We start from the raw sequence: 27,084 nt of genomic DNA on the forward strand, positions 1-27,084 counted from the left end.
GGTCCCCTCCCCCTTCCACTCCGAGCGAGCACCCCAGGAAGGCCCCAAGCACCTGCCTCCTCCAACACAGCCTCCACCTGCGCTCCGCGCCGCCGTTTCCTGCGTCCTCCCAGGCCCGAGAGTCGATACCGGAGCCATCGCTCCTCCCCCAACGGGGCGGGGCTTCCTCATGGGCGCGCTCCGCACTCGGCTAGTGCTGCCTTGCCCCGGCGACCATCCAGCGGGAGGCGGAGCGAGTCCAAAATGGCGGCTCTCAGGCTGGCGCGCTCCGTGCTGCTGAGGCTTTGAGGTGGTCGCCAGGGGTCGGGGGGACGATTTCCCCGCCGCGGGGGCCCTAGAGGATGAATCGCGAGCCCTGCTAAGGTTAGGCGGCGGGGCTGGAGAGAAGTGGCAGCAAGGACTGCGGTGGAGTCCACAGAGCGGGATGTGCGAGAGTTACTCCAGGTCGTTGTTGAGGGTCTCGGTGGCGCAGATCTGCCAGGCGCTGGGCTGGGACTCGGTGCAACTGAGCGCCTGCCACCTCCTCACGGACGTGCTGCAGCGCTATCTGCAGCAGTTGGGACGGGGCTGCCACCGGTACTCTGAGCTGTGTGAGTACCGGGCTGGGTGCGGGAGGGCTGCTCTGGCCGGTCACGAGTGACACCTCCGCTCTCCCCTGCGCTCTCCCGGCGTCTCCGAGGTGTCCGTCCTTCCTCCCCTACCCCGAGATCGGGTATCCTCCCGGCCCCGGACGCCCCTCCGCTTCCACTGCCCCCTGGAAACTCTAGTCATCCCTCTGGTGCCTCTTCGCCAGCCGCTAACTTCCCACTTCCAGCCGGAGCCGCGTCTCCCTCCCCGCTCCACACCCTCTGCCCTCCTCTCTGATCTGAAGTGTGCATGGCTCTTAATCATCGTCTCATTTTTGCTGCGTGTACAGCCACCTCCAGAATGCCTCGAGCCTCTGTTACTTTGGTCCTTTCCTCCCTTCCCCGCAAACTACTACAACTAGTTGTCACAGGCGCTCCGTCTACCGGCCGTTTCTTACAAGGCTGGCCATTCTTAAGCTCCTGACAACACATACTCGTTGACAGCTCTGCTCCGTTAGGGACACTGCCTCTTCCTTCTGTATCTATTCATTTCATAGACAGCATCTCTGCTTAACTCTCTCCCAAGGCCAGCCTTGTCAGTTTCATTGAGATCAACTTTCACTTACTTCTCAGTCACTCGTTGATGTCCTCCTCTGTATTTTTATGTTATCAAAGTGTGGTAGAGAGATCATAGGCAATTTATAAGGTTCCCCAGTAATCTGGGCAACAGTACATGGTTTTTAAGTGAATGTCTGGTAGGATCTGTAGCCGGTGGCATTGAATAAGTTGGAATATTTAATAGAAGCAACACATCTCATTGATGTGGAGTGTGTATGTGAGGGGGGAACTACCCCTCATTTAAGGTTCAGGGCATTCTTTTTAAGGTGGTAAACTGGAGAACCGGGTGAAGTGTTTTACAGGGTATTTTGTTTTGCTCAGGGTTGTTAGATGGAAAAATTTGAGACCCACGGATACACTTTACTCCTTAGGCCCCAGATTCTATTCCAGCTACCAGAGTGCTGTCAGAATGATCTGTTAATCTGTCCACAGCACAGATCTGATCATGTCATTCTTAAAAATACTTCAGTTGGTTTCCAGGCAGAAAATCTAAACTCTCCAGCAGCGCACACTTCCCTTTGTGAGCTAGCATTCTGCTTATCTTCTGCCATCCTAATCTCCAGCCATGCTGAGCTACCTGCCTTTTCTGAAACACTTTAAGCTACCCGGTCCCACTTGCATGCTGTTTCCTCGTGTGTCCCTTCCCCTCAGTCCACTAGTAGTACTGCTTCTATTTTGAGATTCTCTTATCACTTGCTTTATTCACTTATCACTCACTCATGCTATCTGTTCTCATAATTCTGTGTGTATTTCTGTTGTGTTGTTGAACACCTTGTTTTGTAATCATCTGTTTATATCTCTCACCCCTTCCTCCCTCCTCCCCAGGAGACGAATTTATTATATTTGTATTCTGTAACCTACTACACAGCCATAATATAATAGGCACCCAGGAAATATCTGTTGAATAAATAAATGAACTGATAACCCACTGCCAGAATTGCTGTTTAATCCTTTCACTTTCCAAGTTTTAAAAATCTGTATCTTTGAAATGCTTGCTTTCACGGATACTGCTAATCTGAATTTGGAACTGCCTTGGAGCTCTCAGATATTATTCTCTGGAAAGGACACCATCAACACTGCCCTCCCTCATGGTCCTTGAGTTACCGCATGCGTGGTCCAGATTATATTTTTGCTACGCATGCGTGGTCCAGATTATATTTTTGCTACCAACTTCCCTAAATAAGGACAGATGTTCTGTACCTTTAGGTAATCAAAGTATCCCCTGAATACATAGTTACCTTTCCTGCCTCTTACATGGGAGCAGATGAGTGCTGGCGCATCAAGGAACCAGGCGTTCCAGAGTCGTCGGGTGATCACTGTTTTGTGTTCAGTGTGAACCTCAATATGATTATGAGGGTCATTATTCCCCGTTGTGGTTTGCTGAGTTTTTATTTTTTATTTAATCTTTTATTTTTTAAGTTGTTTTTGAGTGACTTTAAAAAAATACTAATTCCTGGTATACTTATTAGTTACAGACTTTATAAGGTTCTTTTTCTACACTGTTCTTACTTTAAACTGGAACTCTGTAAGAGGCCACCTCTATGCAAGCTTGTATTCTATACTTGAAGTCCTTTGTCTTTCTGAGGAACATTCACTGAGCATCACTCATGATCAGAGCTCTGTGCTACGTGTTGGAGACACAAGGTGACTTAGGCACACTCTTTGCCTGTAAGGTGTGTACATGGGTGTCAAAATGTCAGCCAAAGCACACTGATGGTATTTATTCCTTTTTTTTTTTTTTTTTTTTTAAGAAGGGCTCTCAAGTCAAAGCAAGTATTGGAAGTTACTATTCATTCAGCAGATAATGCATTTTCAGATACCCTAAGGTCACGATTTGTCGGAGCATTCAGGGGCAGAAGCCTCTGCGTGCATCAGATTGCTTGGGATATATTGCCTGTCTGCTCTGAAAGTGGTCTATGGAACAGAATAAATGCAACAGGAGGGCGGAAACCGAGACGCATGCGCGCTGTGGGTCCGGGGCAGGATTCATGGGGAAGATGTGAGTTGAGCTGTGGAGCAGGGGCTTGACGTATGTAACCCGTTCCTTTGGAAGATGTTAGAGGAAAATGTTAAATGGAGTGAAGTCTGGCTGCGGAGGGACTTGACAGATAGAGAAATTACCACGTGACAGAAAACACTGCATACTCCTGCGGAGGGGGATAGTGTGGAGAAAGTGATACTTTAAGAAAACTGTGCTGTCCGTGAAGTGCAAGAAAAACTCAAGTTGGGGAGCGCTTGAAACTATACTGAGATAACAGAGCAGGAATAGAGAGAAAGGGAAAATTTTGCAATCCAGGGCCAGAAACAGTGGTGCAGGGGGAAGTACCAGAAGGTACTTGAGTTGAAAGTGCAAAAATATAGAGGAATTCAAGATGATCACATCTTTTAGACTGGGGAAATAATGCTTTTAATAAGAATCGAAGAGTTGAAATGCATGCCTGTCATTAAAAGGAAGAATGAGTGTTAATTTTACTCTTTTTTTTATATCTCAGATGTAACCCATACTTGTGTAAGAATTCAAAGATTACAGAATCTTTGAAGTTAGAAGTGAAAGTCTCCTGCTCCATGTGTTCCCTTCCCCTGTTTTGCAGCTTTCAGCCCCGTAAACTGTTCCAGCTGGATGTCCATACTTCCAAGAACAGTTTCTGTGTGCGCGTGAGCAAGCACGTGTCTAATTCTTACAAACTTTGGATTATTCTTTTCCACTTTACGTCATGATTTAATTTCAGACAGGCTGAGTTTGAAGTGATCGTAGGAGATTACAGTAATAAAAAAGTCCATTTATTGGAAATCGGGAACTAAAATCTTCATGGAAATTTTAAAAGATGTAGAGATCTTGAGTTCTGCTAAGGACAGGCACAGAGACACTTCCTTTTGTAAAAAGAATCTCACTGCATCTAACTTATTGCTTTATCTCTATCCATTTTATGTGGTGTCTTCTAAATACATTTAAATTTTATATGTAAATTGACTTTATGATCCACATCCTTTCTGTGGATTTTCATGGATTTAAAAAAATTGATTCAGTGGTACAGTTCATTCAACAGATGTTTATTAAGTGCCAACTATATGCCAACCACTGTTTTAGTTTCCAGAGTTGCATCACTGAGCAATAGAGAAACTGTGATGGACATTTACCTAGCTCAGCATTCTACTTATTTGATTAAAAAAATAATAATAGTGGTATTTATCAGGCACGTACTTTGTGTCGGCCACTGTTCCGGGTGCTGCTGGCCTTCTGTAGATTCCGTTTGACGTTAGTTCTGTACTAGTTGATTGTTACTGTGAATTGTCTGCAGCGTTCTGGTTGGTTGTTAGGTTGTATTTAAAACTGACTTTAGGAGTCAGCTTTCTAATATTTAAACAGTACAGTGTTCTCTATTTAAAACCTATTAAATTCTTTCTGATAACTAGGTCTTAAAGGTACAGTATATTTGATTCTGTGCTGCGTATTTACTTAATATTTTTTTCTTAGTGTTTTTAAAATATTCCACGGAATTTTCTTAAAATAATTTGCTTTGCTTTTGGCTTTGTTTCAGATGGCCGAACAGACCCCATTTTGGATGATGTTAGTGAAGCTTTCCAACTTATGGGGGTTAGTCTTCATGAACTAGAAGACTACATTCACAATATTGAACCGGTGACTTTCCCACATCAGATCCCTTCGTTTCCTGTTAGCAAGAACAATGTGCTTCAGTTTCCTCAGCCTGGAAGTAAAGATGCAGAGGAGAGAAAAGAATACATTCCTGATTACCTGCCACCCATTGTGTCTTCTCAAGAAGGTTTGTGATTTTTGTTTATTTGTTTGTCTGTTTCTCGCTCAAATGTTTGTAACTATTTTAATGGGTTTTTTTATCATCTCAAGTTTTCCTAATTGAATTATATAAAACGTTCTGCCAACATATATGTTCTAGAAATGCAGTTAAAATATTTTAATATCATTTACAAATTATTCTAAACTTTAAGCCCACAAACTTGCCGCTGGCCTCTCCAGGCAGAGCTGTGGAATCATCAGTATCACGTCTGATGGGGCCTTGGTTTATTTCCTCTGTAAATTTTAAGTAGGAGAGAACACAGTGTGAGCACAGGGAGAAGCCTTTCAGCAGACGTGTTCTATGAGAGTGGGATATTCAGTCATTTAGAAAACCTTTGAAACATTAAGAAAAGTTGGAATAATTCTCTCCCTCATTATAAAGGTGAGTTGGGTGATCCTGGAAACCGTGAGTGAGTGAACTTTCACTAATATTACGCAGATTTATCTGCGTCTTCATGATGAGTAGAAATGTGTAGGTTTGGTCATATGGAATTTTTATTATAAAATAATGCCCAGTCAGGCATGGTCGTCAGTCGATGCAGAGCTTCTGTCTTCCTTGGGGTTTACCTGTTGATCGTTGAAGTTCATTAAGATTCTAGAGATACAGGAGTAATTTGTGGTCTCTGATGCAGGCACAAAATATTTTTTCTTGTTAAAAAAAATGGAAAAGTGGCCATTTCTTTCTTAAAATTCTAAAGCCGTAGATGTACTTCAAGATAATATGCAAATAGTGGCAGAAATAACTTTACGCGTTTTTTTAAATTGACGTACAGTTCAGTGGCATTGAGTACTTTCTCCTTGTTATGCTACCAGCACCGCCATTCATCTTCAGAACTTTCTCATCTCCAGCCCTGTACCTGTTAAGCACTAATTCCCTGTCCCCCCATCCCCTCAGCCCCCCACAACCATCATTCTCTTTTCTGTCTCTCTGAACTCAACTGCTCTAGGTCCCTCATGTGAGTGGAGTCTTACTTATCTTGTGTCTGGCTTACTCCACTCAGCATAATGTCTTTAAGATTCATCCACGTGGTAGCATGTGTCAGAATTTCCTTCCTTTTTAAGACTGACGAGCTTTAGACTTCAGGTAAGTTGTTCTTCAATCTGTGTGTCAGTGTCGCCTCATCCAGGAAACTGGATGGAAACTGGCCTAAGCTGGAGAGATCTGTCATGGCTGGTGCGTGGTCATCAGACAGACCCCCTGGGTCTGGGTGTGGTGGGCTCTCTGAATCGAGCTGGTGCTGTAATCAGACGTGCTGAGGGTGCTGCACTGTATCCGTGCCTGGTGACAGCACCATGGGTGTGGGAAGAACCTGCTGGAACCCCTTGGAAAGTTGTCATAGCTTTCTGGTTTGAGTGCCTTGGAAAAAGACTCTGCTTGGCAGCTTAGCACTTTTCTCCTTAAAGTTCTTAGGGATTTAATTCTGGCCGAGCAATCAGTATCACCAATGCTTTGTACAGAGTGAGTCTGCAGTAAATGTTCTGAACTGAGTTAAATTAAACGCTATCTGTGGGGCCTTGTCTACAGAAGTTCCTCCTTCCCAGGCCTGATGGTACAGTAACAGCAGGACTTGGAACTCTCCAGTGGCATCTCCGTCGTCCTCAGCCTCCCTTAGTAGCTGCCAGAAATCTGTCTCCTCCCCATATTTGAATTATTTGTAATTGTAGCCTTTATTACCTTTGAGGAGATCTTACTGTTTATAACCCCCTCCATAAAGTCATTCCCTTTAAACCCCTCATTCCCTAATGTCAGTGTTTTGTTTTGTTTTGTTTTTGGTGGGAGGAGGTAATTAGGTTTCCTTATTTATTTACTATTAGAGGAGGTACTGGGGATCAAACCCAGGACCTCATGCATGCTAAGCATGTGCTCTACCAGTTGAGCTACACCCTCCCCCCTTAATGTCAGTGTTTTTGATCTTAGAAACCTATATTTGTTCCAACTTCTTTAAACGTAGATTTATTTACTTTAAAAATACAACAAATGCATTTCAATATTAACATGATCAAAGGAGGATTTCTTGGGCAGAGGCCTGGCAGTAAGTGTCCTAAGAACTCACTCTCTCTTATAGACGGGTTGTCACTGTCAAGGAGCCTGGGATTTCCTTCTTTGCTGTTGTCACTAAATGTGGTTTATTCAGCATCCTAGACCTCTTCAAGAAAGTAGCGCTAAGATAGTCCACGGTGTATCCTCTTGTGCTTTAAGAAGAATCTGTGAATGGCTCTGAAATTTGTAGCTGAAAGGCCAGTTGGAAGGACACAGAATTTGGAATTGTTCTAAGAAAACATGATCGCTCATCAGACGCTGGGAGAAAACTTTAGGGCATTGTGTAGGAGGAAACCAGAGGAAAGACAGTGTTGTACATAACCAGCACATCAGTGGTGCCTGGACTGATGTGCGCTTAGTATCAGTGAGTTAGACTGCGTTGCTGTGGGACAGCCGAGACGTGTGTGTGACACCAGCTGGCACGAGGATGAGCTGGAACTACTGTCTTCTCCATTTACAAAGTTTCAGCCCATTTGCTCTGTGCCATCGGGAGCTTTCCAAATCTAACTGCTTTTTAGTCTTCGTATCATTCTGTCTCCTGTTATGCCTCCTGTTTAATAGTTAAATTGTTTAATATTTTTCTGGCCTTTTAAAAAATTTGGACTCAGGCCAGAAAAAAAAAATTGCACTCAGCTTTGATTAATCTCAGTTCCTGGTTCACGCACAGGTTCATCTTTGGTCTGTGCATAACTTGCATTTATTCATTTAGAGAGTCATTTAATTATTTTTAACAGTGTAACGAGCCCTCCTGAGCTCACTCCTCAAAGCCCAGGCGGGGACTTTGATGATAATCTACGCTTAGCCATTTGGTCCCTCTTGTTTTATTTTTATGGCGCTCAGATAATACACAATGAAATTTTCTCAAAGTGATACAGTTATGTTTAAATCCTGCCAAGGAAATGTAACTGAGATAGCACATTTATACTGGGTGGTGAAGGAGTATGAAAAACAATTCAGTGATTTTAGCTACTGACTTCAGTCTGAAATTACCAGAGTAAATTTGTGAGTTTCTCTTCTGGATTATTTGAAGCAAAAGAAGAATCTTATTTCATTTGAAGTTTTATACAGCATAAATTATAAACATTTTAAAAGGAAAATAACATAAGCCTGAACACCTCTTTTTTCAGCTGGCACTTACAGATCTTCTAAGGAGCGGAAACACTACTGATTCACACGGCATGCACATGGTTCATGAGGCCGCAGTGACGGCAGACAGCACCATAGGGCGCTTATCAGAACTTTTCCCCTGTCCAAGGAAAAGGGCATAAAACACAGTCCTGTGGTTACCAGTATAGCCGCCCAAGTCAACTTAATAAGTCATTTACAGTCTGAAATCTTTTTTTCCATGGGCACAGCTTGTTAGAAAATGTCAAGTACTCCGGTTAGTGGTGCAAAGTGTGAGAGACTTGAACGACTTTGATAGTCACACCTGTTCACCAAGTTCTTTATTTTGCTCTTATTTTCTTAGGTTTCCTTTATTACAGTTTTTAACCCCTGTTTCAGCTCAGATCGTCCCCCTTTTGGCCAGTGGCAGCTTTTTCAAACTGACTGCCAAATCCTTTTGACAGGATGCTAGTGGTCTCTGTCAGTGCCCTGGCCACCTGCTGACTCACATGTCCCAGCTCATCTTGAATATTGTCTTGTGTCCCACTTGGAATCAGTCACTTTTCCGAGAAAGCTCTGGCTTCTTGGGAAATGACCGTTCAAGTCCACAGTCTGGGCAGGTGTGGTATTTACTAGAGCTGGGCCAGTCACTGTTTCTAGGCAATAAGTAAATATTTATATCATATATGTATGTACAGATGTGTGTAGCTAGATCAACAGATAAGAGATAAGGCACCTCAGGATTTGTACAGATATTTCCAACTCAAATTCATGACTAGAGGGATTTTGCTTTTTGTGTTGCTTCAGTAAATACTTTTGTTCATAACAAGAATTCTGGTTCCCAGGGGTAAAGAAGACGCTAGAGTTAGAACATTCCATAATAACTCATTTGCCATACCCCAGATTACAGTTCCAGTTTCTCGAGGAAAACCAAAAATGTCTATGGAGAGCGGTTTCTTTTTTTCATTTAGGAATAGCTTTAATCATTCTCGAGAAAAGATGTTTATTCTTCTAACTTAGATGACTTACTAAAGAATGGAAGACTGTCAGTGAGGAAATTTGCACAGCTTTTCAGCCACTAAAATCTTCATATTTGTGTTTATTTGTGAATAGAAATATAAACCTATGCTCGCTGTCACACAGCGAATCTATAAGCACCTGTAAAGGCAGATGCTGTTACACCCCCATTGGGCGGAAGGAGAAGTGGACGTTCAGAAAAACAGGTCCAGCCAATTGACGTGCCTTGTGTCACGTTGTGCACTGGGGGCGGAGCGGGATTAGGACTGAGTTGATTCTGCCTGGCGCCGCATGTGTGGCTATCCACCATGTCCCGTCCTACATGAGGAGCGGGGGTTGAAGGTCAAAAGGTGAATAAGATGACCCTTTCTCCCTGCTTTTGGCCTTCCTCCTCTCTGTGGTTGTTGGAAATCTCTGCTTGGGTGGGGCCTTCCCAAGTGCAGTAGTACCAGCCTCAAGCCAGTCTTCTTAGTGGACAGGCTTACAGAGGCCTCCTGGCCGCCAGAGGCCAGCCTCGTGCCGCGCCCTTCCCTGGACCCTCTCAGGCTGTGCCCTCCTTACCTCCCAGGGCTGGAGTGGGAGGGTCTGGGCAGACTTTATTCTGTGCATCCAAGGTCATTGCCTGGAGGCAGCCTGCTGTTTGTTTTTCTCAGTCCTACAGCATCTGAGCCAAGGGGTTACATCTGAAATGGTATCAGGGGCCAAAGCATGGTGACTCGGCTCTGATGCCCAGTACAGATTTCTGAGTGGGAAGCTGTAGGGCGCTCCATGACATGGCTTCTGTCTGCATGTGCATATTAATTTCCTGTCCCGATCGCTTCAGGCTTCAAGCTCCAGAATCATCAACTTGCTTCTGTGCCCCCAAAGGAACTACATGCCTCCGTGTCTTGACTCGGGCTGGTTTGGAGCCCCCTCTCAGCCGTGCTCCTTGGGGCGCCCATGTGATGTAGTGGTTGCCGTCATGCTTAATGCGCCTTGTGATCGTGGTTTTGTCTCCAGAACCTACATTGGGCTTGCCTTGTCTTTTAAATCCTGTACTTTCTCATTCCACCTTGGCTTTCAAGTAAAAGCCCATTTACTTGACCTGAGAGGTAAATTCAAGACTGGGAGAAATTTACTGACCACTCCCCTTAGGGAAGTTGGTTCAGACTGCCGGGGAAGCTGTCTCAGGAAGTAGTTTGTCCAGAGTGACCCAGCTGCTGAGTGACAGAGGTGGCAGTCGAGGCCCACATCTGTTCAGCCCAGTGCCCTGTGCGTCATTCATGAAGCACTGTCACCCTCAGAGGACAGGTGTCAGCCAGCCAGGCTTATCCTGGGACTCATGCAGTTTTTTCCTTTTCCTTGCTTCAGTGCAGTTACTTAGGGAAAAAAAAAATCATGTTTGGTAACATCTGATTTGATTCTTTTACTCATGTTAGTTTTTTTGCTTATTATTGTTATCCTTTGAATTTTTTTTTAAACCTGCAGCATAAGCTTTTAAATTAGGTTTTGAAGAAATATGAGCATCTCTTGATTTGCATCCAGACTAGCAAAATCAGCCCTTAAGTAGAGGTGTGCGCTTTTCACAACAGAGGGTAAAGTACCAGCAGATGAGACGTGAGAGACTGCTGTTCGCAGCGGCCCGGGCCCGAATTCCTTCTGTCTTAAAATTCTTCCCCTTCAATCTGTCTGGATTTATAAAGATAAGAGCACACTTCCAATGTTATAATGAAATAGTTTATGTTTCTAAATCAACCAAGTCACATCAAGTGCCTTAGAAAAGCTAAGTATTCTGATATTTTATGTACTACAACCACCAAATTTGTCTGTTCCCTGCTTCCAGGCATCCATAACGGGAAAAAAGTTTTTTTCCCCAAATTTTCAGTGGCTTATAGTAACTGTAATGAAAAAGCATATGGAAAAGAATATGTGTGTATGTGTGTGTGTGTATATATATATATATATAACTGAATCACTGTGCTGTACACCAGAAACTGATACATTATAAATCAAAAAATTTAAATTTAAATTTTAAAAAATCCAAATTTTAAAATATTCAAAAGTTTAACATTTCTAATACCCACAGTTGTATTTCTTGGAAAATTTCTTGTGTGTGTGTGTGTGTGTGTGTGTGTGTGTGTGTGTGTAGGAGGGAGGTTGGGGGCAGTAGGGGAACAGACGTTACATTGCTGATTTAGTACAAGGCCCCAAAGTTAGTGCTTTTGTTGTAAGTTAGGATTTATTCTATCTTGCTCTCCTGAATTTGAAACTTACCTGGGGTAGTGCAGAAACTGCATTTTATTTAACTAATTATCTGCCGTGGCTCTGTAGAGATCTTCTATTTCGGATAAAATAATATCAAGTTATTTGCTACATTTACAGCGGTTATATATTGCTCTTGTACCATCGGAGCTAAACGCAGATTCAAAAGCGTTTTTTCATTTGTTTACCAAACAGCAACGGAGAGCTGCTGTATGCCAGGTGCACTGCTTATTTCTGGCAACACAGAGGTGAGCAGAAAAGAAAGGGCCAACTTTGTCTTCCCAGAGCTTCTAATCTGTATGAAGGAAGAAAGATTAGACTAACATTCATACATGATTTCAAATTATTATTTGAGGTATTTACCTCGTACACTGTAAGGAACGAGGGACTCCGTGGCTGTGTGTTAGGTAGCTGGGATAAGGTGATTGGACGAGTAGATTCTCACTGTCATGAGGAAGATGGCCGCAAGAGAGAGAGGACCGTGGGAAATGAGTCTGGACAGACATCCTCCGGGAGGCGGCGAGGCCTGAATTCTGACTGCAGTGGAGAGATCATAGAAGGTCCAGGTTGGAGAGGTGTTGAGTGGCCAGGATCTGGTGATGGATAAGTTGTAACGAGTATGTTAGAGGAGCCAAGGCTTAGATGCTTGGGAGACTGGGTGGGAATTAAACCTCTGGATATCCAGATCTTAAATGGGTTGGCCTGATCTAGAGATTAAATTTAGAATGGAATTTATATCCCTCAGGCAATGCTGTAGCAGAACCTTGTATTTTTTAAAAAAGAGCAATCAGGTGGAGTTCAAGACTAAATAAGAACCCAGGACACAGAGCAGATTATGTTGTCTGTTAAGGGCAGCAGGTGCGCTTGCTTTGAAAAAGGCTGGGTTTGCATTTTATTGTTGTCATCGTTGCTGTTATTACTAGCTTCATTATCCAGTGCCTGCTTCGTGCCAGGCACCGGGCTCCTTGGTGGTGGGACAGAGGCCCTCCTTTCATTGACCTTGTGGCGTTTTGAAGCTGGCCCTGCATGTACCTTGTAGGATACTGAATTAATACGACATCACAGAACAGACGTTGTTCGAAAACACCTAACACTAGTTTTGCTACAAACCAGATTAAACAGTAACCTTTGGCACATTAGTTCAGGGCTTATAGTTACAGATAACGGTTGTGCAACGGTGCCCGAGGGTCGCTCTGGCCAGGTGGTGTTTGGCTGCCGAAAGCTGTAGCTTGGTATTTCATTGAGGTTTGACAATTTAGCTATTTTCTTTCTCCCAAATAGAGTACGTCTCCTCTTTGTCTCCTAAGCCCCAGTTCCCACATATATGCGTCCATAGGGTTGTTACTGTAAGTAAATTTACTGTAAGTATCATCTAGTATTTCAGTCTTCGATTTGGTCTCAGAGCAGGACCACAGTTACAAATTGTTCCTGAAAATCCAGCCCCAGGTATAATGGTTGTCATACCTTTATATCCTGAAGAAACGCTTACTGGGCAGTCAGTGGACACGTTCGTAATCACGCCGAGTCTAATTCTTCCTCATGTGGAAATTCTGGCAGGGTGCGTGGAGTGCCTGGTGCAGGGCAGGGCTCAGCTCTCATCTGCTTGGGGGCTTTTACTGCCTCTGATTGAGGGACTGTCCTGCCTTTCTGGTGGCAGCTGCCCCGCCCGCCGGCTCAGTCCTCAGACTCACACCTGAAAACCACAGCGTCACTCAAAATGTTCTAACACTGGTCGGCTTCGAGAGAAATAAAATGAAGATGTGTGTGAGTGTGCAGTTTGTTTGGGCCAGATCTTTTTAGTTCCCTTTTACATTTCTGCGTGTCTCTTTCATTGTTTTTTGGTGACAGACTTTAATTTTACTGATCTACTTTCAGTAACTTTTAACCAACTTTTTCCAACCCTTAGATGTATCAAGAGTTTTTATTTTGGGTAATACTTAAACGTACTTATTTGCATCTAATTTTATCACAGAATGGAAGCAATACTTTGTCTCTCTTTGTTGTAACATTGTGATGCTATGTTACAGTGCCAATTGGTTGTTGATGTTTTGTGCTAAAGTACCGCCATGTGCACAGTTAACGTACGTTGATTATTTCTTCCTCGTGCAATCAGACTTAGTTTAAAGCTATTATTCATTTTTGTCAAGTATTACGTGGTAAAAATGTAGTGTTTAAAAATGCCCTGCAAGTTAATAATATTTAATTATCCATTTTATTCTTGCTGGAGACTTCAAATTCTGCAAGCTAAATCAGAATACTGATTTCTACTTTTTACTGTGGAAGGGGCTACAGTTCAGTAGGTGGCACTCTTTCCTTTTCTGCTAATGTTAATATCCAATTAAATGCCCAAAAAAGTTTTTGAAGTCCTTAAGGAAATGCATACAACTTAAACGATAGGTGGCTTGTTTTAGAAAGAAAAATAACAACATTGTTAATAATTTAGCATCTCTGAAACTTTGTTAGAGCAGTTGCATACAAATATGTTTAATATTTATTTTTCTTAAGGAAACTTTTGCATCTAGACAAGAATTCCTTTTATCATTTAGCAAAGGTCTTATCCTTTCTGAAACTCCAGATTTTTGTTTCAGAAATGTGAAATTTTTATCTACTAGTATCTAACTTTCCTTCCATGTTTTGATTTTTTAAACATCATCTTCAAAGTCCCTTTAGAAGATACTTTAAAAATGAACACATTACCCCGACTCTAACATAGCAGTCTTCCTTATTTTTCAGAGTGCCTATCTCTTTTTCACTTAAGAAGAAAATTTTTAGTTAATTGGAATACTTAATACAATTTTTTTACTCTTTTTAATTCAACATTATTTATATTCTGCTTTTTTAACTTAAAATTATTGGCATCTGTTTTCCTTGTTCTTGTGTATTTTGTATTTACTATGTTTTTAAGAATGCACCATAATTTACTTAGCCATTGTTGTATTTTTAGACATTTTTCAATGTTTTCAAGAATTATAATGTTGCATCAAGTATCCTTATGCATATTTTTCTTTTGTATTATTTTTTAATGATAAATTCCCAGGGTAGGAGTTTTTAGGTCAAAGGTTTAAACATATTTATGGCTTTTGACATGTATTACACATTGCTTTTCAAAAGAATTGTATCATTTTACGACACCATAGTAAATTTATGATGATATCAACATCCTGGCAGTCTCACTGGAATTGAATTTCAGAGTATATGTATACAGGTATATATGTTTTACAAACTTAGATTAAATACATTTGGAAGGACATTTTGTTTTAAATTTTTTAGGTGAAAATTGGGAACTAAAAGAAAAAATCCCCACTGGGAGATAACCACTATTATTACTGTGATATCGTCCTGAAAATGTGTGTGTGTGTCTGTGTGTCTGTGTGTGCATGCACGCCCATGCCCATTTAGCATAGTTTAAGTATAGCATAACATTTTATATACTATATTTTTCATTTAATTAATTCACCTACTAAATGCTGGCACATGGCTTCTGTTTGCTAGGTGGTGGTGGGTGTAGGAGTGAACAGAACATGTGTAAAACGGACCTGAACGATTTGGTTTGGGTGATTCTGTTGGTCACGGCAGGGTGTGCATGAGCAGGAGTGTGTTTGGAGGAGGGTGGCGTTGTGAGAGGATGCGAGTTTGGTGGGTATTTTGATTTGCGGTGCTTACTTGGTGAATATCTGTGAGCATACACCTCGTAGCGGTCCGCTGTGCGGCTACAGGGCGGTGGGGGGGGGAGCCTCACCTGAGATAGGAGGTGGAGATAGTATCCCATGTTGCTGGACAGTCTTTATTACCCTCATTTAAAATGACTGTGTGATAAGCACGGTCTGGACTATTCAGGCCTCTTCCAAGTTTTATCTTATATGAACGCCACTGCAATAAATGCTCTTATTCATACAGTTTTCTCAGTATTTCAGATCATTTCTTATGATTGACTCTTGAAAGTTTGATTACTGAGTTAACCGAAGTTATAAAATGTTTAATGAAAATCCTCTAAAAAGTATTGTATTAATTCTCAGTACTACGAGTAACATAGAATACTCATTTTATTCCATCTTTCATTTAAGACAATGTTTCTAACTTAATAGATGATTTTATTTACGTTTAAAATTGTAAATTATTCTGGTATTAAAATTAAACATAATTTGAGAAGAAGTGTTCTTCACCCTCAGTGTTTTGTTGGAGTTGATTGGCTCCAGTTTTTGTTTTGAGTTTTGAGCACTTCTTACTATTTGAAAAGATTGGCATTTCATGATTTGTATTCTTTCTTAAAGGCTTTCAAAAGCACAAAAAGGAAATTTATTTAGTTTTTAAAAATTGAATACAACTCGTTCTGTCTTGCCATGACTATAGGGGTCCATTGGGCCCTTATATAAACATAAGTTACATTATGAGGTCTTACTGACCGTATTTTCCTGTATCTTGAAACATTTTGCTATTTTATCATCATAGGTATTATTTTATTATGACTCATCATTACTCAGCAGTTATTCCCAAATATGCTAAATAAAAAAAAAAGAAGAAAAGAAAAGACTTATGGAAGAATGATGAAATCACTTAGATAAGGATGATCCGATAGTGAAATAAATTGTCACCCTTCATTTTTCTAATTTTGGGACCATTTTCTAACTCTGTATCCTGTTTCAAGAATGTGTTAAAGAAGACTGGAAGCATTATTGCTTTAGCCTACTTTTAGATTTAATCGGACACAGTTGAAAATGTAGAAGTTTTCATTTTCCATGTATAATGGAAAGGAGAAAGAGCTGACCTGTCTGGTGATTATTACACAGATCAGAAATAGATGCAGAGAGAGAGCAGCATGTCTAGCCTCTGATGGTGATGATGGTGAAGAGGGTGATGAGAAGAACTTGAGCATATAAAGGAAATCTCAGACTCTGGGTCTTCATTTGTGGGGGGAGTAATTAAGTTTATTCAGTTATTTCTTTTAGTGGAAGTACTGGGGATTGAACCCAGGACCTCGTGCATGCTAAGCATGTGCTCTGCCACTGAGCTATCCCCTCCTCCCTTTCAGACTCTGGGTCTTCAGATGACAGCATCCTAGATAAATTTTCTTCAACTCAAAATGGTTCTCAGGGCAAACAAGAAATAGAATTTCCTCAGCCTGCTAGTCACTCAACAGGAGGGGCTTCATCCTGCACTAATATTTTTGTGACAAAAACCAAGACCATCCCGTTTTGTGTGAACATATTTTTTCCTATTTTATGCCACTGTACACCAAGATTTCCATGACACAGAGAGCTTGTTTAAATTTTTATTACAATTTGTAATAAAGTAGTTTTCACTCTCTTTTTATTCATTCTTCTGTAAATTATATATAAAATAGCTTAAAAATATAAAGGTTCCATTGAGCCCAGATGTCAAATGGTAATAGCTCTTTTTCCTGATGCTTTGAGGGTTAAAGTAAAAAATATTTGTCAGATGTAGTGGCGCTGTTACATTTTAACACTTCTTTTTAGTGTGCAACCCTAATTACGTCTGACAGACACTATTGGGAATAGTCAGAAGCAAAGAGTCGTTCTGGGCCAGTCAGCGACGGAATGAAAACCTCAGGAAGTCCCCGTGCCAGGGTAAAGGAGAAAAACTCACTTTTCATTTCCTTTCCTGCGCGGTGTGTTCAGATTAACTTGAAAAGAGACTGGGATGTAGGTCGGAAGATTCTGTCTCCGGTTGCGCGTTACCTGCGTGTGCGGCGCATCTCAGCAGGCGCTCGTCGGCAGCCAGCAGACCCTGCCAGGTCCCCCGGTAGTGGCTGGGTGTCCTGTTGCAAGTTAAATATGAAACAGGGATACACTTAGTTTTGCATTTAAAGGATTGCTTAAAGTTCAACTTCAAATGAAGCCGTTAGTGCATTCATTTTTATTAGAACTGGCTTTGTTGGGAAAGAGAGGATTGTTAGAACTGTCCTGTGGGATTACCAAGAATGCTTTGGGAAAATTTCTTAAAAATGACATAAAATTCTGGACCTTTACATATCTGTATGGTACACATCCGAAGTCTTCTTACAAATACTGTGCAGTGGTCAAGCCTGCCAAGTGGTATGTAACATTTTGTTAAATGTTAGCAGTAGAGCCTGTTAGTAAACATGTGTTTATAGTTTAACAAATGTTGCATGTTTCAACAAATACTCCATGGCAGGGGTTTCTTGAGACTTTATTTTTTCAACCTCATCTTTATAAATTTTATAGCAAAAGATAAAGCACATGGTGAGTTTATTTCACACCTTGAGGGACAAGAGGCTAAATGCTGGATTTGATCAAACTTGATGAAAAACACAGCACTCAGATGCTCAGACGTAGGTGCTGCACTTTCTGAGGGCTTTACATGTATTAACTCGTGTAATCCTCGTCACATCTGCAGATTAAGTACTGTTGTTGTCCTTATTCTGTAGATGAGCAAACTGAGGTGTAGGGATGGTAAATAACTTATAAAATCACACACTTGTATCTGGGGATCCAGGATTTGAATCCAGACAGTCTAACTCCAAAGAACTAGTTGGGTTTTTTATATACATATATATGTATAATTCATTTGGATTCTAGTGTAATAATTTTTCTTTTTTTCAGTTGAAGTATAGTCAGTTTACAATGTTGCATCAGTTTCTGGTGTGCAGCCTAATGTTTCAGTCGTACATGTTCATACATACACTCTTTATATTCTATTTCATTATAGGTTGCTACAAGATACTGAATATAGTTCCTTGTGCTCCACAGTAGGACCTTATGGTTTATCTGGTTCATATATAGCGGGTAGTATCTGCAAATCTCGAACTCCCAATTTATCCCTTCTTACCCCCTCTCCTCCCTGGTAACCATGTTTGTTTTCTATGTCTGTGAGTCTAGTTTGTTTGTTTTTAAGTTACTTGAGCTATTTTTTGTTCTTAAATTATATTACTGTAAGCAGTGTTCCCATTTACAAGATTCAAAGATGCGTAACGAAGATTTTGGATACTTTATGGCACTTTCCCCCTGTAGATCTTGGACTTCTGGGAGGACTTGAGGTTATTGCCCGGGACGTGTGAACTTGTATTGCCTAAAGCATTGTATGTAGGCTAAGTTAAAGAACATACGTGAACATATCTGTAGCTACATTTTAAATGTGTATAACAGTTGTGGTTCATGACAGTTTCATTTAGTATTGCTTAGTTCATAGCCTTTTGTGATTATGTATTTCCCTAATTAACATATACTAAGATTACAACTATGTTGTTGTGGGCGTTCATGAAAACTTTTGATGTTCAAAAAGGGGGATTTTATTTGTTAGAAATGATTGGGGACCATCAAGTGACAGATTTCAGGATCCTCCTCTCCTGATGAATGCCCTCCGTCTGGACCAGGGTGGATTGCTCAGCCAGCAGCAGCGTTACCCAGCAGTGTTTTCTGTTCTCAGTGACGTCCCTGTAGAGTAAATCTCAACAGTGGTTTAGTTAAGATGCACACTTGATGGCTGCTACTCTTTTCATTGATTTGCTCTCACGAATGAGAGCATTCATTTTGTTTGGAAATTGTAGGACAACTCATGCTGTCAATTTGGGGAAGTTATGTGGGAGGGAAAATCCATACCACACATAAATTTAAAGTTACAAATGGATACTATTTGGAATACCGGCCTTGCAGTACAAATTCATTTGCTGAATTCACTCAGCACATACTTACTGATCTCTGGTTGCATGTGCCACGCATGCTCTGTTATAAACACAGCAAATACATGTGAGCAGAAGAGGCAATAATCTTTGCCCTTGTGGTGTTTACACTTTAGTGGGTAGAATAGACAGGAAATAATACAAACAACAAAAATAAGTAAATTATATAGTATTCTTGGAAGGGGATAAGCACTACGAGGAAAAACAGAGCATTAAGAGGGGTAATGGAATTGCTAGGCTTGAGGAAGAAGGTTGCAATTAAAAATATGGTAGTCAGGTAGGTATCACCGAGAAGGGGACATCCGAGCAGAGGTTCAAAGGAGTGAGGGAGAGAGCTGCGCAGGATGTCAGGGGAGAGAGCCTTCAGCACACAAGTCTCCTGCAAAGCCCCCAAAAGGGCACCGGTCTGGTGTGTTTGCCACGGGCGTCAGCATCAGCACGGCTGGCCCAGGATGAAGGAGGAGGGGCAGCACCAGAGGGCTCATCACGGGAGGCCTTGGGGCTGGAGGCAGCCTCTTACTTTTGATGAGATGCATAGCTATTGGAGAATTTTAGTATTCAAAAAATTTTATTATAGAAAAATTTCAAACACATAAAAGCAAACAGACTAGAATAATTAACTTTCATGTGTCCACTACTGAGCTTCAGTATCTACTCACGACCAGTTTCATCTTATCTATGCTCCCGTTCACTTCTCCCTCTTCCACGTTATTCTGAAGAATATCCTTCACATCATGGCAAGTCACCTGTCAATGTTTTTTCAGCAGGTCTCTCTAAAAGATAAGAACTATTTTTAAGTGTAACTACAACAGTATTATCACACCCTCAGAAGTAATAATAATTCTATAATATCATCAAATAACCTTTTTTTTTAAGTTTTTATCTCATGAATGTCATAAATGCTTATTGGTTTATTATTTACTGTTTTTTTGAATGAGGATCCAGATAATACATTGTGATTTGCTGATATCTTTCTCTCTCCCTCTGCCTCCCTCCCTCCTTCCCTTCTTTTTTCTCTTTTCTTTTCCCTTCACATTTGCATATTTGTTGAAGAAACTGGGTTGTTATTCTTATAGAGTTTTTCTGTCTGAATTTTGCTTAGAATTTCGTAATGGGTTGTTTTGCATGGTCCCTGTATATCCTGTGAACTGGTGGTTGGATCTAAAAGCTTGATCATTGTCAGGTTTGTTTTGGCAACACTCTCTCATTGTTAGGAGGTCTAATTCTGTCTGGGGACATATGTCATTTTGTGTGTGTGTGTGTGTGTGTGTGTGTGTGTGTGTGTGATTTAGCAAGCATTGAACCATTAAATCAATAGATGTTGTAAAATGGTGACAGTCTAATTCTATCCTTCCTTCCTCTTGTATTAGCTGGAATACTTCTATAAAGAAAAATCCTGTTCACCTACTATTTGGTTACCTAGCGGTACAGTTTATATAGGAAAGGCTGGATAAATATTTGATCTCTTTTCTTCATCAGTTTTCCAAATAATGAGTGAGTTCGCTACCTTCTTCCAGCAATTGTGCCTGTGTTTTCTAAGTATCACGGTGAACTCATGTGTCTAAACGAATCCGGTGGATGTCAACCCACTGCAGTTGTCATCCTTACCTGTGTTCAGATTGCGCATCTTTGGCACCCGGGGCCAGGGGTGGGCTGGAGCCAGCTTATACCCACCTGTGAGAGCCAATTGTTCAATATTCAGGAAATGTGTGGATTAGCCCTTAAACACAGCCCTTATTAAAAATAAAATCCTATAAACTTACAATCATTTAAACTAAGCGCAGAGGTACTCAAAACTTACTGCATCCTGGTGACTTTTTATTCTTGAGGTTAAATTGATTGTGTCTGTGTGGTGGAGCGCTGTGTGCTTCTGTGACACTGTTCATGTCCTCCCATCTCCACACTCACAGACTTTACATCGGTAGTTTGAAGTCAGCCATGGCAAGAGTATTTACATCAGAGTGATGCTGGAAAATGTTGCAAATACGGATTAACTTCCAAGTGTATACTGCCTGTTCCATTGAATAGTGTCGAAAATGAAGAAGTGTTCTTGCAGTGTTCTAGAACTGTTCTGTGTGAGTTCACTAAGAAGTTGCTTGCATAGTTGACAAACCGGTGAGGCTCTGACATGAGCCCCGAACCCCACGGATGTACTCAGAGCTCCCAACTGGCTCTTCAGTTCCACTCTTAAACATAAGCAGATAACCCGGGATTCCCATGCAGTGGAGGAAGCCTAATGTGAAAGAGAGAAAAGCAAACAAAAAAGCAACCTGGAGGAAACGGAATCACACCGGGGAAAACCTCAGAGTAGTCCTGTACCAAGATTCTAAGAGAGGTAAAGAACATCTTGTAGCCGTGAAGCAAGAGCCGGGTGCTGTTTTGAAGAAGGAGATGGAGGAGGAGGGGGAGAAGCAGCAGAGGGAGCATTCATTCCGGAAGAGCTCCTGGGAATTTAAAATCATGGCTTCAGGGAAAAAAGGGGGAAAAAAACCCCACAATAGAGAATTAGAAGATAAAGGTGAGGGAATCCTACAGAAAGCAGATCCAAAAAAAGATTTTACAAGAGAAACGATTTTTTCTTTTTCTTTCTTTCTCTCTCTCTCTTTTTTTTTTTAAATAAATTATAGGACCAGTCCAGGAGGTCCAATATCTGAATGACCAAAGTTCCAGGAAAGAGGCTTAGAAACCATGACTAGCCCAGTAGCATGGAGCACCTTAGAGCCAGATTGTTATCTTGAATTTACTTCTCTCTAAAAGCCCAGGCTCCTCAAAATAATGCCTGTTTCCAAGTCTGGGGCAGGAAATCTGCACAGTGACCTGGACCATCTTGTCAGAGGACACTGCCAAAGACTACGAGGCTAGTATCAGAAGGACTCGGGAGTCAGCTTAAAGAGGGTCCCACTCACTACTGCCCTGGTCAATGTTTCATAGCTGCTTCTCAAAAAAGAAATTAAAAAAAGAAAGAAAGAAAGAAAAAGAAAAGAAAGAATGCATATGTATGCATTCACAAATTTGTTACAAATTTTACTAACAAAAATGTGTAGTACACAATTTACAAATAATAAACAGCACTCTTAGTTGTAAACTCCATGTAGCCGTCTAACTTTCACAGACTGCTCTTGTTGATTTTTGCTGAACTTTCACATCAATAACCAAACTACAGTTGCAGTTGACAAATGAGAATTGTTCCAACGTGAGTGGTGATTGATACTTTCCCTTATGTTAATGAGGAAGACAAAAGTGAAACAAGAAATATGTATATTGAAACTTCACTCGTTGCTAATGATATGAGTGACTTCTCTGCTGAGTTAGATACCAGTTGTCAGAGCATATTTTCCATTTGTTTGTGCTCATCTGCATTTTCAGTGTTTTCTGCACCACTTTCTTAAGTCTAAACAATTAACAAAATAGTAAGTCTTTCTGTGTTTTGTAATGTTTGCCCATTTCCATGCTGTAAATATTCCCACCATGGCCACTTTCAAGCACTAATGCAACGTGGTGTTGGGGACAGAACTGGTGACTTAAATTATGAACGGTGTTTTCAGCAGACAGGCACAGTAGGTGTAAGTAACTGAAGGAACAACATGTTTAGGAGTGATGCATTTTAAGTACCCATCACTTTTGCTTTTATATAATCTAATCAACTGCACTCTTATAGGATTTGGTTTAAATTAAATCTTCTCCCCTTTTGCAGTAGATGTGTATCTGAAAAAAAAATGATGTCACTCAAAGTTTTAAAAATAGAGTTTAAAATAAGCCAAAATGCTCCCTACTTGAAGGGTTCTTGTCCCTAATCCTTTGTAAAGAGGCGAATCGTTCTGAAAAGCAAGTATTGATCTCACTTTCAGATTAGCTCTTTAGGGAACATCTATATATACAGTTAAGACTGTGGAAACCAAAGATCTCTCTCTTGAAGCTTCAGCTCACTAGGAAAGAGAGTTGGTGCTTTGTATTTAGAATACTATGATAATGATATTATAGTTCCATCACAAAAGACTATGAAGACGATAAACTCCCCAGCTAACGTTCTAAAATTTCTTTTGAATTTACTTCTTAATGGAATCAAATCCACTCCTCTTTTTGTTGGAGTAACGATCAGTGCAAGTAAGCACTTTGTTTCTAAGGCGATATTTGGGTGGTCCTGCTGATGCCTAAAATAAATGAATGGGAAAGTAAGGAAGATAAAGGCAAAAACCAAGATTGATTGAATTAAAACACAGGATCTTCAGCAAGCCATATAAACTTTCTGAAACTGTCTTTCCTGTCACAGGTGCATTGTTTTATCCCATTAGCAAGTTAGAGCTATTTCTCACCACTGCGCTCTTAGGCGATTTGTCTAGAAGAAAGTTCTTTGGAACTGGAGGAGAAATTGGCAGAGTGCCTGCCGAATAGCAACAGGTCCCCCCAGAGAGTCAGAGTTGGTGCCGGAAAGTCTTTGAAACATTAAAGTAGACACTGGATAGTGTCTTATTTGGGGGCTGTCCCAGGACTCCACTCAGACTTGTTCTAAAGCTTTAAAAGGCATTTTGATTTTATGTTGCTTGAATTCTTCATCCTATTTGTGAGTTATTTCATGAAAGGGTAATTGTATTTTGATTGGAGGGAAATAGTGACTTTTTTCTTTCACACGGGTATAAATGTCATCCAAGGAAAGCTCTTAGCTTTCTCTTAGCTTTTTTACATGATTATTTACCTCAGTGTCTTAAGTGATGTGTTGTTAAGGTTTAGAAAGAAAAGTTAGGAGAAAATTAGCAAAGTTATGAAACTGCTATTAGCTTTCTAAGTTCGTGAGGGGAATACTCTGATTTTCAGCCATGCCGCACCCCAGGGTCCTTTTCCACATTTCTGAAATACATATTTTTTTCTACCAACCTTAGGGATTTCTCAGAAACTTTATCTGCTTGTCAGTTGAATTATTTGGGGGGAGGTAGGAGTCGGGAAGAGAGGAATTTGAGGATTTGTGGGGTGGACAGATTACCCATAGGTTTAAATGGCTTCAGGAGCATATTAACTTTTGAGCTCTGTTTTAATGGGGACATGAAATCATATAACTCTCCCTTATTTCCTATCCTGTAGTAGAAGAACTCTTTGAAAAAACAGTATTTGACCTGGCTGTTAAAAACGGTCTTCCCCGAGGAATTTTAATGGTAGAATATGAAGCTCTTCATCTTTATTCTAAAGCCACTGGTTTATAAATCGTCAAAAACATGAGTGATGTTACAAGTGATTTCCGGGACTTTTATATAATTTGGGCTTGAACTCTAGTTCTTTCACTGAATTTTATATTTAGTTTTTCTTCCTGGCACTTGGCGCTGTAGAACCTCCTGTACGACATAAGCACTTATGTCAGCCAGGCTGCAGTTAACATCACTGACGGGGTGATTTATTTCGGATACATATTTAACGAGTTTTTCACGAGTTCTGGTCGTTCCTGACTGGTTAGGAAGACTCCAGACTTTTTATTCGAGCGTGGGTGCCAACTGGAACACGGGACTGGGAGTCAGAAAGCGCTAATGTTGCTTCCTCAGTTCCTGGCTGTGTCCTTGGAACGTGTCTAAGTTTGTTAACTGAGTTCCGTCTTTTTGTTTGTTTTGACCCTCAAAGGTCCATCTGTTCTCAACTAGCAGTTACATTAGGGTTGCTGTGAGTTTAATGCACGTGACACACTTAGAATGATGCCTGGAAATCTATTCAAGCGCCCGGTTCGCTAATTGCTTTGATGTCGTCATTGTCGTCGTCATCAGATCCGCTGGTACATCACAGCTTTTTTTTTAACCCATAGTCCAGCTTCCCCACTGCAGACACCGTGTCTGGGGTCAGGCTGCCTGCTGGCTGCTGGCCTGGTCTCACCACATTCATTCCTGCTCCCATGCCTTTGCCCTTGACAGTGAAGAACTTTAGCGCATCCTCAGTTGAGACTGAGGTAAGGAAACAGAAAGGGGTTCATTTGCCATTTGTGTTTTTCCACTTTCTCCTGCCATGCGTTACGGCTGCACATTACCTGTGTTACCCATTTAGTTTGTGTGTCTTCCTCTTTCTTCTAGAATGGAATCCACAAGCAGGCGTTTTGGTCCGTTGTAGTCACTGTTCCCTTCCTGGCATTGCTCCTGGTGGGCACTCATTAAGTGTTTGTGGAACAGACTATTTCAAGAAAAAAGAAAAACGAAATGTTTGTGAACCAAATGGCTGTTTCCTAGAGAATTTATTATTTCGTGATGGTTGTCGTGTGTATGTTGCCCAAGCATCCTTGTCTTGTGTCTCCCATCCATCTTATACTAAATATGGTTAATAATGGCAGTTATTTGGTCTAAATTCACCCTTTGAAATTTTTATTTTCAAGAAATGAATGCATAAGTGTCTGAAATTTGTTGTTTAGAAAGTTGATTTTTAAAAATTGTTAATGCAATAGGGAGATACCCATGATGCAAAAAAATACTGCTTTTTAAAAAATTAATTTGATTTATTGCCTTTAAAATGTATATTAATTCATGTAACTAATAACTAGTAAGAGCAAGTTCCGAGGGGACTAGTCATGCTGTTGACAGCTCTGTGCTGACACACCCTGCGGTGACACTGTCATTTCCTTTAAATTCTTTCTCATCTTTTAATTTTGATTTATAGAATTTCCCTTTTCACGTTCTCTTCAGGCATGGTTGGATTTATTTGCTCTTTGGCTTTTTCTAGTTCCGTCTTTATTTGTAAAATGTTTTTAACTTCTAATTGTGATGCCTCTTTCCTCTCATTTCTGAGTTTTCCTAATTCTAATTTGTATCTTTACTTTCATAGTTTTTGTAATTTTCCAAATGTTCCGAACTTGTTTTTAAATAATATGTTTCAGCGTTGAGCTGTTTGTTTTCTCAGTAGGTTTTCCTGTTTGATGGGATGTTAATCTGTTTCTCCTTTTTTCCTGTAGTAACTTTGTTTGGGCTTTGACCTTGACACTTCTCTGGTGCTCATTTTTGTTGAGATTAGTTTCCTTGAACTCTTGGAAGAAGGCTTCGTTCGGACAGCTTTTCCATCTTCCCAGAGCTCCCTCTTTTGGTCTTTGTGTGCAGTATTAAAAACACTTGATTTCTTGCCACTTCTCCCTCTCTCTCATTTTTTAAATCTTTCTTTCTCTCTTTCTTTGAAGAGGAGGTAATTAGGCATATTTATATTTAGGGGAGGTACTGGGGATTGAACCGATGGCCTCACGCATGCTAAGCGTGTGCTCTGCCACTTGAGCTACACCCTCCCTGCATCTGGTCGCTTCTCCTTGTCCACTTTGTGTGCCTCCCTCTTTCCCTCATCTCTGTTGTCCCCGTCCTGCTCAAGCTGGATACCAGTCCCCGGAGTTTCTCCTTATTACAGGGCCCTGTTCTGGGAGGGCGCCCTGGAATCTGCCAGCCCCTTCAGACCTCACCGCAGGGCCGGTTTGGAGTGGCCAGAACCCTGTGTTTCCAGCCACTGTTCTCAAAGTGGCCCCTGCACTTGCCAGTGAATGTCTGTTGGTTATTATGAAGGTTCTTCTGTCCTTGGGTCAAGTCCAAGGCTCTGCTGCTCTCCTTTCCTTTCCCTGATGTGCTGATGATAGACAGGTCTCGTGTCTCTTGTTTCTTTGGCCCACATCTGCTTGTGTTTCGGACTCGTTGGGGATACCTTATCCCTTCATTTTGTTGCAAATTTTATCCACAGGTTTGGGCTTTGCACTCTCGTTGTTCTGTTGTTTTCACGTGGAGATGCAGAGAGCTCCAAAAATTGTGCTGCCACTGTTTACCATCATTTCCCCAGAAGTTTCAAGATAATTTTTTGAAAGTGTGAATCATCCCATCAAGTTTCTTGTGCCCCTTTGTAATCAGTTTCCTCCCTTGCCTCCACACCCATCCGTAGACGCCGCCCCCTGCAACCTCTGCCCTGTGCTCTGCCCCTGTGACTCCTTTTCTAGAGCATCCTAAGTGGAGCAGGCCGCTGTGTGACCTGGGGCCTGTCTTCGTTTACTTAGCAGTGCTGTTGAGAGTCATCCGTCTTACATGCACCAGGAGCCACC

At 41.2% G+C, this 27,084-nt stretch overlaps 1 protein-coding gene across 2 annotated transcripts in view; it reads left to right on the top strand.

Moving 5' to 3' along the window:
- The first annotated feature begins 234 nt into the window (after positions 1-234).
- Positions 235-27,084, top strand: part of TAF3 (TATA-box binding protein associated factor 3) — a 126,302-nt gene continuing 99,452 nt past the window's right edge. For both annotated transcript variants that reach the window (XM_031444760.2, XM_064479322.1), the window contains exons 1-2: positions 235-590; positions 4,724-4,966. In XM_031444760.2, the coding sequence (XP_031300620.2) occupies positions 425-590; positions 4,724-4,966 (409 nt within the window). In that variant the 5' untranslated portion in view covers positions 235-424. The remainder of the gene's footprint in view (positions 591-4,723; positions 4,967-27,084) is intronic.

Source organism: Camelus dromedarius, chromosome 26 (genome assembly GCF_036321535.1).
Source record: "Camelus dromedarius isolate mCamDro1 chromosome 26, mCamDro1.pat, whole genome shotgun sequence".
Taxonomy (NCBI): domain Eukaryota; kingdom Metazoa; phylum Chordata; class Mammalia; order Artiodactyla; family Camelidae; genus Camelus; species Camelus dromedarius.